The sequence below is a fragment of the Electrophorus electricus genome, chromosome 7, assembly GCF_013358815.1.
Source record: "Electrophorus electricus isolate fEleEle1 chromosome 7, fEleEle1.pri, whole genome shotgun sequence".
Lineage (NCBI taxonomy): Eukaryota > Metazoa > Chordata > Actinopteri > Gymnotiformes > Gymnotidae > Electrophorus > Electrophorus electricus.
This window is the reverse complement of record NC_049541.1, coordinates 16,136,013-16,154,949: the sequence shown is the minus strand read 5'-3', so window position 1 is coordinate 16,154,949 and position 18,937 is coordinate 16,136,013. Positions and strand designations below refer to the sequence as shown.

At 43.1% G+C, this 18,937-nt stretch overlaps 2 protein-coding genes across 6 annotated transcripts in view; one reads left to right on the top strand and one right to left on the bottom strand.

The window, feature by feature from the left end:
- The window catches only part of tmem178b (transmembrane protein 178B), a 66,280-nt gene extending 49,823 nt beyond the window's left edge, over positions 1–16,457 (top strand). For all 3 annotated transcript variants that reach the window (XM_035528032.1, XM_027002227.2, XM_027002225.2), the window contains exons 4-5: positions 9,145–9,282; positions 10,742–16,457. In XM_035528032.1, the coding sequence (XP_035383925.1) occupies positions 9,145–9,282; positions 10,742–10,992 (389 nt within the window). In that variant the 3' untranslated portion in view covers positions 10,993–16,457. The remainder of the gene's footprint in view (positions 1–9,144; positions 9,283–10,741) is intronic.
- cnot4b (CCR4-NOT transcription complex, subunit 4b) overlaps positions 15,948–18,937 on the bottom strand; it is a 27,309-nt gene continuing 24,319 nt past the window's right edge. For all 3 annotated transcript variants that reach the window (XM_027002184.2, XM_027002185.2, XM_035528031.1), the window contains one exon: positions 15,948–18,068. In XM_027002184.2, the coding sequence (XP_026857985.2) occupies positions 17,752–18,068 (317 nt within the window). In that variant the 3' untranslated portion in view covers positions 15,948–17,751. The remainder of the gene's footprint in view (positions 18,069–18,937) is intronic.

Below are 18,937 nucleotides of genomic sequence, written 5' to 3'. Positions count from 1 at the left end.
CCCCTACAGTTGCCTATGCATATCCCAGAGTGCTTCAGTGGTTTAGCAGGATCCAGCGCTGGCAATGTAGAGCATGCCTTGCATGCTTTCGCCAATCAGCAGAACCAATGAAGTGAGACACAGTCTATAGCAAGCATGGCAAAAGGTGAACCTGAAAGCGAATGGAAGCAATGGACTATGGTCAATGAGCAAGTGTCCTCTGTTTCACAGCTGCTGGGTCTCCCAGCTGTAGCTGTGTCAAAACAACCACTCATAAAACCCAGGCCATTAAATAAAACAGAGCAGTCGCTATGACCAAATAGTAGCTGAAAATTTTGCCTGTCCACATACCGTGGACTCTGTGGGTTTATATATGCAACACTTACAATTCCTCATGTTTATTAGCATTCATGATTTGCTTATTGCCATCTAAGTGAGAGGCAGAAGCAATTAAAGGCCATCTTTTTAATGGCTGATAATAATGGTTATTACATATCATGAAGAAATTATGAGCTTTTTGCTGTTCTTGTACAGAGATATTAATACTTAAAGCAAAGCAAAAGTATTACCGCATCCAGCAGTCACATCTTGACAGAATGCAACACCCTTCAATCCATTGAAACATTTAAAGGGTCTGTAAAAATCCAAACGATTGCAAAGTCACTAAGTATGAGTGTTTGGATTCAAGTGGGCTTGAAAGAAAAAGAGAAAGAGAATCAATGAATGGGAAGTAGAGTTAGTGAGTGTCTCTTCTTTCGAAAGGACCATTCTACTCTTTCCCAATTGCTGTCCTACTTTTCCTCAGGCACAAAAACCCACTTGAGGAAACCTGGTGTCAAACTTTTGACACAAATTCTTGTGAGAGCCGTTTGGGAACTGCTGGCCAAGGAATGCATTTTTTTTTACTTAGATCCTGAGGAAGTTCAACAGACAGACCAAATCACGTATAGTCTATGAATCCACATCTTCACCCTAGATTGGACATACTGCTATGAAAACTTTCCAGAAATTGTGTGTGCCCACAGTGCTGTTCACAGCAAAGCTGACATTTTCACTGGTACATCAAAGGTATACATTTCTCTGTTTCAGTTTCTGGCCAGCAGGCAAGACACTTCTCTGGATTATCTGGGGGACCTAACGCTCCTCGCTCTTTGTGGTGTGTTTATCAGCTAGCCTTGCAGCTCTTGTCTGTTACCCAGATTCAACCCAGCCACCCATGTAAATTTGTGTATAACTGTCCGGAAAGCTGTCACACAGTGTAGGAGAGTCAGAGGGCCCACCCAGTCCCTTAAGTTTTAATGTTCCTCACAGAACTCAAAAAGAGCATAATTACTTTCCTGTCCTTCCCTCTCCATCTCATCTTCTTGTGTTCTGCTTCCATTAGCTTGAGCTGCTTGGTTTGTCCAGTAAGGTGAGGGAGAATCTCAGTGGGCCCAGCAGGTAATTTGAAGCTCAGTCGGCTGCTGGAAGGACAGGAGAGGTAGGTTCAGATGGATTAATGGAAGAGAAAGGGCACAGTAATTGAATAGAGGGCACAAACGCTTCCTGGGGGTGGTGGCCCCCTCTTAATCAAACAGCTGTTGACCTTAGTGGGACACTGGTGGCATCTAGAAAGCCCTTTGCATTTCAAAACATTTACATTTACAGCATTTGGCATTATCCAGAGCGACTTCCAAAAGTGCTTTGTCATTTACTCATAGAATACATCCTAGCCAGTACAGTAGGTTAGAGTCCAAGATACCAATGCTCATGCCTAGAAGTGCAAAATACATAACCTCTATCTCAAACATCAATCAATGCAATAAACAATAAGTACTAGAGTTTCAGTTAGTCAACATAGGAACAGCTAACATCATTCAATGAATGCAATAAGTGCAATAAAGAATGGAATAAACAATACCCTAAACAAGACATGTGCAGCTCTTAAAGTGAATTTTGATAAAACAAAGTAAGGACATACCCATTTTATGCTTCTTGTTTCTAGGTGAGGTAGACTCGCACATCTGCAAAGGTGTGGTCATGCTGATGCAGCATACTGTTTAATGTACCATCCTGAAAGAAGGGGTTGATGAACCACCTGACAGCTGGGTGTCGGCGCACAAACACACGGGGCTTTTAGGATAATTTGGTTGCGAAGCGACCAGTTTGGCAAGTGGAGTCGGATACCCTGCTCCAAACAAAGAGCAGGGTGTGGGTCAGCCCGTGAAAGAGGCACTGTCCCACCGACCACAAGCCTCTCTCTCTTGCTCTCTCTCTCCCTGTCAGCCTCCTGTGAGCTCCGCATGGCTGTCCCACTCTGAAGTGGCACAGGGCCTGTCTGGCTCATGCTCCAGTGCCAAGGCCCCTGCCAAGTGGTGGTGGTACGAGGTGTGTGTGATGGTTTAACACACAGAGGGAGATGGGTTAAGCCCACAGCAGGACAGTGACGTCCAAGCCCGCGGCAGGAAAGTGCCATCCAAGCACAGGACAGTACTGTCAAAGGACATGACAGGACAGTGCCACCCAAGCACAGGACAGTGAAGTCCAAATATGTGGCAGGACAATACCATTCAAGCACAGGACAGTGCTGACCAAGCACATGACAGGACAGTGCCTTCCAAGCACACAAAATGAAAGTGATGCCCAAGCACGCAGAAGCACAGTGCCTCCACCACATGTTCTTGTGGGCTACGCTTGCACACCTTTGCGCACTGCCGTGAGCTTCAGTAGCAGGAAGTGCCACTTGACGGACGCTATATTTGCACTACCACTTCGTGCCAAGACTTAAACAGCAGGTCGACATTCTAATGGTTTTCCTGCACTCCACCATTGTTCGATGCCTTACACACACTGTCAGATTTGTCTGGTGTAGTAAAGAATAAAAAGGTGCCCATGGTGAAAAGCACTTAGCCCGCACATAAAAAGTTACATCAGTGTCATGGAGGTAATGAAACATAGCATGTTGTTCAATATACAGACAAATGTATTGTAATAATCCACAACCACGATACAACATATAGGATCATATATGATTTCTGAAACAGCATTATATCATGGCTTTTCTGCTTTGCTCTGTGTTCAGTCCTTTTCTCCCTCCACCCTCATAAGTCCTCACCTCCTCAAAAATGTACACATTTCCATGCTTGGATCCAGGTCAATTATCAGTGCGCTCTGAGCTTTCAGTGGCTCCTCTCAGTGTCTCTTTTCCTTTCCATCACTTGCCTTCACAGTCTCAGTCACTCATGTTGGTCCATTGCTCAGTATGGAAATCCATGACTGGTCTAGCATGCTCTCACACCAAGTCTGCTGACAGCAGCATGTCAAACTCCCCCAATAATCCCCTCCTACATTGGTCTGACATGCCAGTCTTGACCTTTGGCCCCTCCATGCCTGTGACCAGCAGCAGTGACTGGCATTAAGTGGAGAGGGGACCCAAGCCACCAAGATGGCTTCACCTTCAAACGCTGTGGGGGCACGGAACAATTTTGCAGCGTGTATGCAAGTGTTACCACACACCCGTCCCCCTACACCCGACCGTCTGCCGGCCTCTGAGTAAACAATGTCAAGCGGCTGTCACTGTGAAGCACAGCCCCCTTGCCCAATTTGGCCGCAGCTTCGTGCCTGCGATGTCTGCTCCAAGCAGCTGATGAAGAGTGGATAAAGTGATTGACATCTGGCTCCAGTGCCAAGGCCCCTGCTGTGTTCCAGTCAGCACTTTCTGGAGATGCCAGCAAGTCCCAGGTCACTGCCAAGAACATTAATAGGGAGGCTCATCCAAGTGAGATACAAAAACATTGGAGCAGTGTGCCTATATTTACCATGACATGCCTTGCTAGATTTCATGTCCAGCAAAGCATAAAATAGATGCTGTTGGGGAGTTTTCCTCTGAATTAATAACAACGCCTGGTGTGGACCTGTACACAGTATAGCCACAAATGCAAAGTGTGTAAGTGAGGGAAATTCAATGGAGAAGCGCTGCCAGCAACAGCGCTGAAACACATCCGGTGTCTTCACCAGCCGGCAGCCAATGACCCCGGTGCTGAGAAGGGTTCCCTTATTTCTGACCAGACACCCCTTAATGCAAATTGATATTTCAGTGAGGTAATGTATGGAGACTGCAGCACAGTCTGAGTGATTAACTGTCTACCAATTCCTTCCAACCCCCCACCTCCATCAGCACTCCCCCAGCCAAGCATGACCTCATAAAACCACTAGACCTCGAAGCTTCATTAAAAAAAATTATTAATCCCCCACTCCCACACTCCACTATGCAGAAGATGAGGACAATGAGATAATGCACAGAGGTGAGTTATTCTGAATTTTTCTAGAAACATCCTCAGCAAAAGTGATTTTTCCCCCCATGTTTTATAGGCCGATAAATAAATGGCATTTTTTTTTGAGTCATTTAAGTAGAGTGCTGTGTAAGTACTTGGTTCTGAATTGGATTTTCATGTCTACATGAACAGCACAGATGACACCAATGAAGGATCTGTAAGTGACAAGAGATATGGAATACAATGGATTTTTAAAGACCTTCCGCAGTTGTTCAGTATGGCCTTTGGGAGTTGATTCTTTATTAATCAATCAAAACCTGGTGCACAAAGCTTATGTTTAGGTGTACTTGTCCTGCAATTTCCTTGAAACAGATAGTCACCGATTACGAGCTATAGCTCTTATGATGCCATTATTTCCTATTGCAGAACTGAGCAATATTTCAAAGCCTGACACTTAACATCGATTGCAATCATTGCACTCCATGGTTGCAATCACTACAATTTAGACTAATTAAATGGGTGGTGGAAAGGTTTGGTCTGCTGCTTAATAGTCTTCTCTACAATCTGGCTGTGAGACAGAACAGGTCAAGACATGCATGCTCAGCTGCTAAATGGTAGACGCTAACCCCACTATCCGATGAAGCTGGGTGTAGGCTTCCCACTAGAACAAGCCTGTCTTCTCCCCTCAACATCCCAATGTCAGTGTGTCACCACAGAAGACAACCAGAAGGCCAGGTGTGCTGTTACTCAACACTTTCCCAGTGGGTTTCTCCTTGAGCTTTGGATTGAAAGCCCCATGTCCCACTTTGCTTTTCTTGAAGTGATGGATCTGACTTTAGCATTGACCTGCACCCACATGGATTTGTACTCTCTGACTGGCATATTCCAATGGACTGGCCAAACTGCTCTCTAAGGATCTTTTAGCGCTTACTCTAAAGTGGGTGTTTTGGTCCTGGGTATGACACCTCAGCCTCCCTTTCCTAGGAGAAGGAGGGGCCAATATGCAAGTGGGCCCCAACCCTGGGCAGTGCTGCGACCCCTCACCCCATGAACCGTCATACCAGCACTCCGCCGGAGGCTACAGTGTGCAAAGACGGCTGCCACTTCTACCGTCTCCTGGGTAATTCAATTCCAGGACTGCAACTGTTCTCTCCCTGGTGGCTCTTGACATGGGGTAATAAAATTAATCTCTATTATCCTCCCAGCGAGTCAAGGTGGGGCTGGCCTCTGTGGCAGTCAAAGCAGATGAAACCAAACACACCAATAAAGTAAGTCAGCAGCTCTTTGTATGAGCACTGCAAGGCTGCGCTGAGTGCCACCCTCGAATGTGTCGAGTTGTTCCAAATCCATTCCTGCAACCGCAAGACATGATGGCTCATAGAAGTAGCCAATCAGTCAGAGTTGTTAATTTATAAGAGTGCCAATCTGGATGAGGGACTAAGGGCAGTCTGGTCTCCAATCTGGTCTCCAAGTCTCCAATCTGCTGGAAGATATGAATGGAAAGTAAAATCCACTTGAGGTTTAGGAAAGCCACTGGCAAACCAAGTTAACTTTTTAGTTATGGCACACAGAGTGCCATCGTTTGAAACTTCCTTGAGGCACATCATTATGCACATCTATTGTGTGCAGAAGCACCACAAAAAGAGAGTCCCCTTATCTAGACATGCACCCACTAATCAGCAGCAAAAGAAACCAAATTTCCATTTTGCCCCTAAGAGCTTTTCATTTGCAGAGTCAACTTTGAGCACAGCAATATAATTAATTAAAAAAAAAAAGCATTAAAGACGACAGCGGTGCAGGCTCAAACAGTGTAGGCTAACAAGCCAGATAGGACCAACAAATGCTCTGCAGCCTGTCAACAGCTGATACTGTAAATAAATGAACAAGACTGCACTAAGCTAGGGCTTACTGGGCCAGTACTGGAGGAACAGGCCAGGGCTGTCAGCCTAAGCAAAGCAGTCCAAAGCCGAATTACAGGAGCCGGCTGAACGGTGCAGTCAAAATACCATCTCTCTCATTCTCATTCAGCCCACAGGGCACTGCCCGCACATCTCCATGTAATGCATCTCATGCCTCTTCATGACAATGATGAGTCTTTGCGCTGTGTCATGTTAGAAATGTCAGGAGGAAATGGCAGGGTTGCATTTTCTGGCTCTGCTTCTACTTTGTGCAGTACTTCTATATGCACATATGTACACACACAGTGGTGCCTGAATGGAGTATGTCCAAGAAAAGCAACGGCTGTCTCAGCAAAGAGTGGCCCAGGGAAGAGAGTGATTTTCACATCAAGCATTGGCCATGCTCTCCAGCTAAGAGCCTAATGAGGATAATTGTAAGTGCACAGGCATTAAGGAAGGAAGCTCTGGTTGCTAACTCCCACTTTACCATACATCTTCTTCCATAAAAGGGTGTGTACGGGAAGCAGGTGTGTGCTTTTGATCAAGTGCAGACACAATTATACGTTTCTGCTTCCTTAGTTCTGCTTCATTTGGCCTGCTTGAATGGTGCTGTTAATTACCACCAAGTGTATTTCTTATGGAAGAATGGCTAGGCACAAGTGGGAATCTCATACATTTGTTCCTTTATCCTCATCTCTGAGTTTACTCATGAGCAGTGTTTGATGCCTCCAATTGGGCAGGGTGGCATAAAAGATACAGCCCTCTTCCTAAACAAACTCAGTGTTCCAGAAGAGGAATAGCAGTGATCATACACATGAGACAACATAGGTTTTGGCAAAGCCAATGGGCCACTGTAGAGCCTTTGGCAGTAACCTGAGCATGGCCCCATCAAGCCTGCTACCGATCAATGCGAGGAGATGCATGAGCCCCAATCGATGCCCTGTTTAAAGGATCACATTTTTGGCTAGCATTATTGACCAGATTCCTGGGCATCTGTGGTTTCTCAAATATACAGCATATTCCAAGAATTCCCAGGTACCACACAACATACTCCAAGAATTCCCAGGGTCCCCACAGCAGGATCATGTGGAGCTGACATATTGGATTGCAGGGATTGTGATTTAAAAAAAGCTCCTGCATCAACTAATAGTGGAAAGAACATATTTATCTCCCTGCCTTATTCACACTCTCACTTGTTCCATATTCATGGGAGTTCTAATTGCTGGATCTTTCCACACACATAATTACACAGCTCTGCCTTAGAGGGTTTGAGTGCCATTCTTCACGCACAGGAGAGCAGCCATTATTATCTCATCCTAACTCACTTTTTAAGAATTAAAAAAAAAAAGAACAGACAGACACATCAGCTCAAGAAGACTGGCTATAGAGATTCCTGGTAGCTTGTTTCCAGAATTGTAACAGACTAGGACATTTCCGTTTCCTCCCCACTTTCCTCTTATTTTTCTCTTGCATAACCTACGGCACAGTCCATCAGAAAGATGCTGATGCCACTTTGGTTGGCCTCCAGAATGAACCTTCCTCCACAAGCTGTCGCCAGCAGGCCTGTGATCTCTGTATGCTCTGGGCTGATATGCGCTTTCTCAGAGAGCACTGCAGGGACACCTCCATGCAGTCACAGAAAAGACCATTAGATGCCTCCTACCAGGTCAGGCAGCCATCACTCACAAAACACTCATCACTTCAGCAGTGAAGAGTCAGAAGACTGTGTTGATCCTAAAATACTCATTGTTTATTTGCACATGTAGGAAGAGAGACAGGAGGAGAGAAGGGGCAATAGGGGGTGGCAGGAGGAGAGTGGAGGGGTAGGGAGAGAGACAGGAGGAGGAGAGAAGGGGGGGGGATAGGGAGAGGGGTGGGTGGGGCCTGTCATGGTATCACCTCCTGACTTTGCTGGCTGCTTAGATGCACAAGGAGCAGAAAACAGTAACAGAGACACTCAGAAAAATTATAGAAGTACAAATGTAACATAAAATAGAATCCAAAACAATCACAAAATCAAACAATATAAGGAATATCAATTCCTTCACCTCCCAAAAAGAATCATACAAGTTATTCATATCGCACTACTTCTTTAATTCTGTTTTATTTTAGGCAAACTCCTCTTCATTCAGAAGTCAACTTTATTTCAAACACCAGCACCTTGCTAGAATGGGGTGAATATGGTTTTCCAGTATTTGGTTCTTGGTTTTGTCCACTGGTGACTGATCTTCGCCATAGGGGAAATTCTGTAACCTTTTCACAGTTGGCTAACTTAGGCCTCTGTCCCAGGCATTTTGGACCAAATGCCTTTTCCATACTGAAAGAACTCAACTTTAATATTAGAAAGAACAAGCGAACATGGAAGCTGTGTGACCTGCCCTGTATCTGGCCCTCCTACATACCCAGCCTGTGCTCTTAGATTACTGCTTTACACATATGCATACACATGCAAACACACGTGGGCACTCGCATATGAGCACGTGCATGCAAACACATGCAAGCCTTGGATTGCTCTACTTTGCTTAGGGTTGAAAAAGTTCCTCACACAAAACAAAACTCATAGTGGACTTTAAAATTAAAGCAGTTCAAACCTAATCTGCATTTACTGTGTCCTATGGTGAGCTATTTTTTGAGAAAATATGTAGCCCTTTAAAATTGCTTCCTATTAATTGTTTCAAACTAAATTGCTCTCATTTCCATAAAACCATAGTGTGATTTACATAGTGTGATTAGCATAACAGTGTTCGAATATTGAACAATGTTCAAGGCTAATCTGAATGTTAAGTCAATAAAAGTTGACATTTCATTTGAAAAACCACTGAAAATCCATAATTCCCCCAGACCATGAAGACGAACAGGAAATTCTTATAATCACTGACTTCTCGCACACCGTCGTATGCTCCTGACCTCAGCCCCATGACCTTCTGTATATTTTTTTGTGTGTGTGTGTGTGTGTGTGTGTGTGTGTGTGTGTGTGTGTGTGTGTGTGTGTGTGTGTGTTCGTGCCCATGCAGACCTGCGCAGGATGACAGCAGGCTTCATGGGCATGGCTGTGGCCATCATCCTCTTCGGCTGGATCGTGGGCATGCTTGGCTGCTGCTGGGACCGTGGCCTCATGCAGTACGTGGCAGGCCTCCTCTTTCTCATGGGTGGTAAGTGCAGCAACACAAACACGCATGCATGCACACACGCTGCTCTTCACAAAATGGTAACTGCTACCAATAGACACTGTATATGAGGGATGGTGGTGTAAGGTGTAAACACGGCATAAACTTCATTACATATGCACTATAAAGAAACTTTAGAACTATATACAATATTGCACTGCCAGTCCTAGCACGTCAAACAACAAGTCACCATTTATAGTGACAACATTCTCAATATATTTAGAAAGAGAACATTTGTGCACACAATGGTGTAAAGTCTCACCTCGGTGCGGTTGGTAAGTGTTTAAATTTCCACCCCTATTCATAAGGAAACTGTGTTTTGAGACATTTTTTGCCCGTCACCCATTGAAGCATTTTAATTGCAGATTAGAGTGGCGAGTGGCGTGGGCGTGCACTGCTGTTGATTTCACGTTTTTTTTTTAAGTTGACAGCATTCTAGCACATCTCACCCCTTGCTGCAGCTCACTGGCGCTTACAGAGAGGTGTGCCAGTGTACATTTCCTTTCTTTGCCGCTGCTCTAAGTGCACCACAACAAGCTACTCATCCCACTTGTTATAGTATGCAGCACTAGGCACTAGGACTAGAGAGTGAATGAATAAATTATGACACAGGTGTTGAAAACACCTCCAACACTGTTTTTTAACATATGAATAAAACAGTGGCAGGAAGCATGCAGATCCCTGGGCCACACAAGGTTAGACAGTCTCATGTGTGTGTGTGTGTGTGTGTGTGTAGTTTCATAAACTCAGAGAAACTCTTGTTGCAGAAATTCAAGAAAATTAAGGCAAGTGCCTTGGATATGTTATAGCACAGAGCAAAATAAAAGAACTTCATTTATGGGTTGAGGATGCGAAAAATATCCTAAATTCTATAATAAATCAAAAGTCAAATAAATAAATTAAATAAATCGAAAATCCCAAATGAAAGCATGTTGAGCTGTGAAGGATTTGCCCTCCTAGAGTAGCTTTCTCTCACAGCTACAGTGAAGCCTTGTGTCAGGCCGTTTCTCCCACGTGTAATATGCGACTCCAGCACTGCACAGAGAAAAGCGAAGACGCAATTAAGATGCGCAGGATTAATGCAGCGTCTTGCTCTCAAATAATGAGAAGGCAATTAAAAAGCCAATTAAGATGCTAAGTCATAAAAGCAGAAGGAGCGTTGAGGGTCAGATTACGGGCGAGCTGAGTTCCAGCTAAATGCTTGCTCAGTCACACCACGTGGAAAATGAGTCCCCAATTAGAGGTGGAGTCCTTTCTCCACTAATGTGTGACAACAGTGTTATCTGTGAACCCAGCAAGCAGAACAGATTTTGCGTGTAGGACGTGGTTTGAATGCACCTTCTGAAGAGGCATGAATCATCAGTGAAAAGGATATGTTAAAAGAATAACAGCAGTTACAATTTGTCCTTATTGAAATGTTCTCTCTTTTTTGTGGTCTTTACAGGTACATTCTGTATCATCTCGCTGTGTACCTGCGTAGCAGGAATCAATTTTGAGCTGTCCCGCTACCCGCGCTACCTGTATGGTCTCCCGGATGACATCAGCCATGGTTACGGCTGGTCCATGTTTTGTGCCTGGGGCGGACTGGGCCTATCGCTAATCGCTGGCTTCTTCTGCACATTAGCGCCTTCCATCCAACCAATCCCTCGCTCCACCTGCCCCAAGTCTCGGCAAGAAAACGGCACGGTATGTTAGATGGAAGCCTCCCAGACAGGTCTCCCACAAAGCCTCTGTGGTGAGCGAGGAACATATATATAAGACATCTGATTATCAAAACTATACGTCCATTTAGAGTCATTTCTAATCACACCAACAAGGCCACAGATGCCATTTTTGTGTGACTTTGCAAATGAGTGTCTTGATTGTTCAATGAAAAATAAAATGAAAATTAAACGTAAAAACGTACTACTGTAAGCCAATATGTTCGTGAACTTCGCCGTTACTGAGAAGCCGAAGTGGGGACAGAAAAACTTTCCTTTCATGATTATAATCCTTGGCCACTAGAACTTGGGAAGACAGATGGCGACAGAGACTTGTCCATCAGTACAAAGTCCAGCAGCATAGGATTTGAAAGGTGTGCACCAGAAGTTTCCTAGATGGTTTTTGTTGTCGATGTAATTGGTGCTCGGGACTGAAAAATGAGCACCAAGAAGGGGCGTGGAATGGGAACAGTGCCAATGTGTAAAGTCAGCAGGTCATGATGGTTGACTGTGGAGAAGAGCGGAAACGCTTCGGAAACAAGTACTGAATTCTGTGATAACTGATTCTATTACGCATGAAGTGACAAAAGCAACCATGGACACTGGAGATACCACATGAACTTCAGGGTGCAGCTACCGGTACAGTAAAAGTTGACGTTTCTGACAGAATATTTTGAGGAATGGGATCCATCTGCTGGTGCCAGTATCTCTCAACTGCTGTACACTATAAAACTGTAAAAAAAAAAAAAAAAATCCAGAAAAAAAAAAAAAAAAAAATACAATGAGGACATATTTTGGATCATTTACTTTTCCATGCGAGAGTTTCATTCATCCATCCTGAAATGGGATCAAACATTTTTAACATGGTGGTTTTTCCATGTGGTTTTGTTTTCTAATACTGAAAAGCATCATGAATGAATGTGTGCATGTCTGTCCTCTCATCGATAAATGTTTGTGTGGCAGGGTGGATGTTCATGATCTATACATAAAAAAAAAAAAGGAAAAAACAATTCTGTCATAAAAAATATACTTTATACTCAAAACCTGCCTTGGGAGAACAGTAGGGAGGTTCTTTGATGAATAGAAAGCTACTAAAAATGAAAGATGCCATATCCTGTTTAGGAGAACTAAGCAGAGAATCTCTGGAAGTCACCCCTCTAGGCAGCACTGGCAGAAATGGAAAGAAGACTCAGCATCGCACCGTCGCTGCCTTGAGCTTGTCTGTGAGGTGGCACTTATTCCATTTGATAGGAACACATGCTGACTCTCATTTGAGAGTGCCTGCAAAAGCAGCACTCATTTGATGTTGGCTTCCTCTGCAGTTATTGTGACGGCCCATACCGAAGGGGCTCTCTGAAAGGACACGGTATTTTTGTGCTTGACGATTACATGAGATAGCAGTGATCAAGAAATTGCAGAAAGTGTGCAAAAAAAAAGCCTCGAAATGGAGGATAAGAGCTCCCATTAAATAAAGCACAAGCTTAGTGCAATCAGCTAAACCCATAACACTGTTGGGCTCCTCTGATCCCACATCAAGGTGCAAAGCTTACAATGATATAAAAGCATTATTCCTACCCTGATCACAGCATTCATTTTACAATCAGATGCTTCTCATTAATGTTCAGGATTCTTGAACACTCTTTTTTTTGGGGGGGGGGGGGGACGGACATTTCTACCCTTGACAAAGAATACATAGCAATTGGGCTGGGGTAGCTCTCTTCCACAGGTACTTCCCTCCACTACCATGTGCTACTTCTTGGCTAATTAACACTCCCTTCAGGTGGCTCAGTGGGTGTGTCAGAGCACTGTAGAATGTTCAGGGCAGGACTGCTGCCTGACCAAAATAGAGAAATACTGCTCCAGCCTAATCATAGTCTGAGCTGCTATTGTAATTGGGTCACTATATGCATCTATAAAATGTACATGCCCATCGCTGCCAAAATTACACATTTGCACAGCTGAAATGAACACTCCTCTCTCTACAAGCCATCAGGACAGCAGGATTGCTTTACGAAAGTGTCTCCCTCAATCTCTGGGTAGGGTAGTTTTCTTTGGGGTGGACTCTACAAGTGCTGGCGTTCATCCATTTGCACTCTGTAGTTGCAGTTTTTTGGGGGTTTTTTTTGTTTGTTTTTTTTTTTTTTTTTTTGGAAAAGCTGTTCCTTGGAATGCTAGCTAATAATGCAATTGGCCATGAAATTACATTAGCTCAACTGGCTACACTTCAACAGCCCCTCCCCCACCGAACATTTATCAGAAAAGGCATTACTGAAAATCTGCTGTATCTGACAGAAAATTCTACAACCAGTCCCACATGGACAACACTGTCTCTGACTAGTGTATTTTCCCAACAGGAAGCATCAGGGTCATGAGCACTGTAAATAAAGAAACCGTCTGCTCACAGAGGCTCCCTGAATTAAGCCCATCTGGCTTTATATAAGAGAGTGTTCCTTGACACACTTAAGATGGAAAATATTTTAGTCTGCAAGGATTACATAACCATGCATAAATGTAAACGGGGTCAGCAGCTGCCTGCATACAACATTTGCCTCCGTTCCTTGCAGCTATATAGTAGCTCAGAAGCTGCAGGCCAAAACCGTGTCTGCCTATTCATAGTATTGCAGAGGGGTGGACTTTGACTTCATTAAGTCAACATACTTTATTCATTTGCTCTTCTCCTCACTTTCATTCACTTACTTTGCAAAAAAGGTCTGTATGGGAACAGATTGAACTGATGTACTTGGGTCAGGCATTTGCTTTCATTGCTAAAGCACATTTCTGCTGTTTTAAGATGGTTAACATCTATTGCTGGCAGATTAGCTGAGCAGCACATTACACTGCATTCCAAGAGCTTAACACAAAATCAGGGTGAGGTCATTTTTGGTAACCTTTTATGCATTGGGTCAGGAACCCAAGGCCAAGAATGCTCAGTAAGACACTATTTCAAGTACTGTATATCTAATACTACAAAATAAAAAGTGACAAGTTCTAGAATATGAACGCTGTATTATTGGCATTAGAAATAAATAGCGGTTCTCATCTATAAAAGATTGGCAAAAGAAACTGTCATGTCATACCATCACCACATGAGATCTATGTGTTTACATGAAAACAGCCAAACATTAGTATTGTATAATTTTTGTTTAATGGAAATTTGGGGATAAGTGTTTGAATGAGTGGGAATATTCTTTTCAAATATGATGTAAAATAGCAGAATCACAGAACCTGCAACTCTCATTTTTATGGGACAGTTAAAAATCTAAAGATTTATCAAATCTTTTTCATCAGTAATGTGTCTGTTGCGTAAATATAAAAATGTACAAAAGTTTTAAAAAATCCTGGAAATGTTAAAACTGTGGAATGTAAAACCATAAAATAAAATCTCATTGATGTGTTTATTTGTATGCCATGTTAAATCATCTTACACCCTGCAGAAAACAAATGCACACATAAAACTGATAATTCCCATTTGTTGTGGAGAAAGATCCAAATGTGCTTATTAATTTACCATTAAATCAAAGTTAATTGATTTTGGGGATCCCCCCCCCCCCACATTCTGTGAAAAAGCGCCATAAACGGACACCATACGGTAAAGGGCAGACAGATGAACCTGAATTCTGCATATGACCTTAACTGGAAAACAGACTGTGTGGCTCTGAATGCTCTGCAAAAGTGTAGAGGCACTAAGAGGCCCATTTAAAGAGATGAAAAGCTCATGTTTAAGCGTTAATGAATTCTTCATGAAAGTATTAAAATGGGTACGTGCTTATGAATACCTGCTGCTAATTAGAAAGGGCCAGCTCTTGAAGTGTGCTCTAGAAGGCCAAGAAGTTGCAGGCTTCTCCTGACTCATAGATCCCATCCCACATTTGATTACCTATTTATTGCACTCTGAAAGATTACTTTGGCTCTAAAATGTCATTAAGGTAATTCTTCTCATGGTCCAAAAGTGGAAAAATTATTATTATAATACTAATAGTATATTTAATCCTAATACTAGGTTTGGACTATGCAAACCCTGATGTAGTTCAAACTTAAAACTAGTGTGTGGTAACTTTATAAAGAGCATTTAGGTCACTGGTGTCTTATGTGTTTCACCACCTAATGGGCCAAACAACTAGTTTAAAAAGTTTCTTGCAATGACAAAACATGATCTCCCTACCAGCTCTGACATTAAAGTCTGTACAACATTCCTCAAATCAAAGTTTCATCATATGAAAAAAAGAACAAGTCAAAAATCTTTACAGCAAGCTCAAAGTCTGTGTTTAACCTCTGGGTTGTCACCAACTAGAAGCCGAGAAAAATACTTATTATAAGCATGATTTCAAAAATACATATGTGCTTGTTAGGCATAGTACTCTCGTACAGTACTCCAGTAATTTCTGGAGTATGAGAGAAGCGGCTAAGACTCGTGCCAAGGGTTGAGTGCTGGGAGAAGCTCATCACAAGGTTCTAATGCATGTGCTGGGCTCTGCTGCTTCCTCACTCAGATACAGCTAATTGCCCAGACTGAAAGCATTTGAAGCCCTGTTCGGAGGTTGGTAGGGACGCCCACTAGAGCAAATGGCATTTAAAAACAAAAACAAAAAAAAAAACAACAACAAAAAAAACCCCCACCCATGTCAGTTATAGGCTCCAAAAAGCCTGAGAGCGCAAGGTTTCAAAAGGATGAATGCAGGCACATGAAAACCTAATGCTGATACAAACGAGAACATGTGCACATGTTTGCTTAAGAGCGTGAACATGTGATAAACCTCTCAACTGCACGATGACGGATGGTCATCCTCTCTGTCCATCATGCACTGATGAATTAATGGGGCTCAATATATGCAAAGCACTGTTAGCCTAGAAAGGTTTTGGCAGACATTCAATGCTAAATGTGTTGTTTCGTAAATGTCCAGTGAGAAGTGTGCTATGCAGAGATTAAAAGATGGGAAAATGCTCAACATCTTCATAATTCCTCTTTTATTTAAGATTGTTTTCTTCCAGACCTGCAGAGAGGTACAATGCCTTTAACTCATTTTTTTTTTTAAACGTCCTTATTGTTTAGCATCAAATAAAACCCGAAGTTAAACTGTAATGTTTTTTCCTTGGAATTTCAGTTCAATCATTTCTCTTGAATACTGTTGAATACTGAACAGTTGGCAAGACCCTACACAGCTGATACAGGATTAAGACCATTAAAAGAGGAAGATAATTTGCAGTGGGAGGAGAGAGTTGGTTGTTACATGGCCCTTGGCAAGACCCTGCTTTCAAAGAATGATTGATGCCTACCAGTACTGCTATCCCAGCTTCCACCATCAGTGTGGCCAGCTCATCACTTTGCTCAGGTATTCAAGAGTGGGAGGAACAAAAGTAAGATGATCATTCTCCAGTACTTTTCAGACAGTGTTAACTCACCTTTAAAACAGACATTTTTTAATGAATAAAGGAACAGTCAGTCATTTTCTCTTGCACTACATCATTCAATCAAAACTTGTACCCATGATTTGTTTGTTTCGGTCAGACACCCACCAGTTCAAAGAATGCAAAATTAAGAGCTTTCCTCACTGATGTTACAAGCAGAACAAAAACAATGGCTTTGGGTTTGTCTCATGTGTCTCCTCAAAACAAGTCCCCTATCTGAGTGTGGACACAGCACACCCAGCAATATCTCCTACAGCCCTTCACCATGTTGCAGCCATCGTTTCCTGAGGGAATCTAACCCTGTAGCACACACAGCACTTTCTGCATGTCCTCTTCAGGTATGGGCAGCTATTAAAATACACCACACAGTGGTGCCCTACCTGCTGCACCTACCCTTTGCTTGAAGAGATTTTACAGTTTCGCTGCTCTTCCAAACTGAGGCATCTGTCTTATTTTTGCAAGGCACCACCCTCTGATACAGAGGTTAAGTGCAGTGTTGCAGTTAAAAAGCTCCCTGACCTACCTAGTACCAGTCATATGGGTTGGAAATACACTCCCCAAAAGGCTGTGCCAATAAAATGGGGCGCGGTCCAGGGCAGATCCTGTTCGATTTTATTTTAAAGGCTTGGCTCATAAGAGTCATAACCACATTCTAAGAGGGGAGTGCACTTAGAACCCCCACAAAGCCTTACTGCTGCAACCAGAACAGAACAGTGTTAAAGTCCAAACATACAGAGGGAAAGATTTTTTGCATTCTTTTGCTTTCCAATAAACCTCTATAGCAGAATGCCAAGTAAGTATGATTTTTTTTAAAAAGGAGGATTTTTTGGATATTGATTTGAATGACTTGGCCTTAAAGATTTGTGGAAAGGAGCATATTCTCTGTGCAGGCAGGTGTTAAATGGGTACTAATCTTTTTGGTATAGCTTTAAAGGCAGAACTACTTGTTTCAGACCAAGTTGCATTGCTTCAATGGAGTCTTCTCCAGTACTCTAATCCATTCCTTTTACAACACTAATTTCTATACAACACATTTCACTGGAATTACCACTTTCCAATTTCCCCATGCTAAAAATCCTCAAATATTTAAATCTCTTCTTAAATATGATGTGTTAGAGAACTCAGTTGCTTATGATCACTGAGGCCTGGAATGCTGGGATAGAGCACCTGGTGAATACAAAGACTGAACCAAGAAGACATGAAACTAAGAAAGATGTAATAAGACAGGAGGAAGAAAAAAATACATAATCTTATTTTTGTTAATTGTTTTGTATTTTTGAATTGATTTGGCTTGCTGTGTTTGTTGGGCTTTTTCAAAGTAAAGGAAGAGGTGTTAGTTTCACATTCCCTAGTGGCGGTCCATGGCAGCACTCTGGAGCAGGTCTGTGGGGGCCTGGGCTGAGGGTCTGAATGCTGTCTGGAACCCTGGTGGAGGAGAGTGGAACTGGCTGGCAGGGTTGGCTGAGGGTGGGGGTGGATAAGGGGCCCAGCTGGCTCTGTGAAGGGGGACCTGGGGCCCAAAGGATGTGCTGTGCGGGGGTTGGGGGGGTACTGTGGAGCCAGATGGGACGTCCATCTCTGTGAGGGCCTGCAGGGACTTAAGCCAGTGTGGAGGATTGTCATCCTGAAGAGAGTCCAGACTCTTACCCGAGGATGCTGGGATACCTGCAGCACAGAGGTGAACAGCAAGTCAGTCAAGTGGTTCGAGTAAACCATACCTCCCTGGTTAAAATAGTTAGAGTCCATTTTCTTCTCAAGACCTCTTAGAATGCAGGGTACCAGGCACTCCTACCAAGGTTCTATTAAGAGATTAATTACCATGGAAACTGAACATTTCTAGATACCTTTATGTTACATTTAAGGAAGTTGAAAATGTTCCCAGCTCAAAGGTTTCGCTGCAAATCATTAATTTCAAACCTCCTGGAGATGACAGATGTCGCCCGGCAGCCACCAAAAACACCCAGACAACAGACGTGACTTACAGGCAGATCAACCTCTGCTAGCTGCTGCCGTGTTTATGTTTATGACAGAAAGCCGGATCAACTCGCTTAAAACCAATGCCTACTCGCAGCTTAGATTCTACACTTGAAAAGAGCCTCTATCTTTGATCAGAAAGGTATCTTCATAACTTCACTGAAGCACAGATGAAAACAGACTCAAGATGGCAGAGATTCTAATGGATTTTCTAACACATTCTCACGGAGTGCCACAGGGTCTGCTCTGAGGATCAGCAAAGCTGGTGTGGTATTACATGCCATAGGAGCATGCCAGCTTCAGTTCTCATGGCTGCATTTGTACACCGCGTAGTCTGTTTAAAACTTGCAAGAAGGAAAATTAATCTAGAACAGGTGCCCTCCTCTCTGACCCATATAACACCATTACATATGACATTTTTAGTGAAAAGGTTACAGAAAAAAAAAAACTGCTAAATGCATTATTTCTACTTCCTTGCAAGGCAATTTTAATGCATCATTTGTTTGTTAAGAATAGGCTAAATATTTTGTTTTACAAAATGTCAGCCCAAGTCCCTGTTA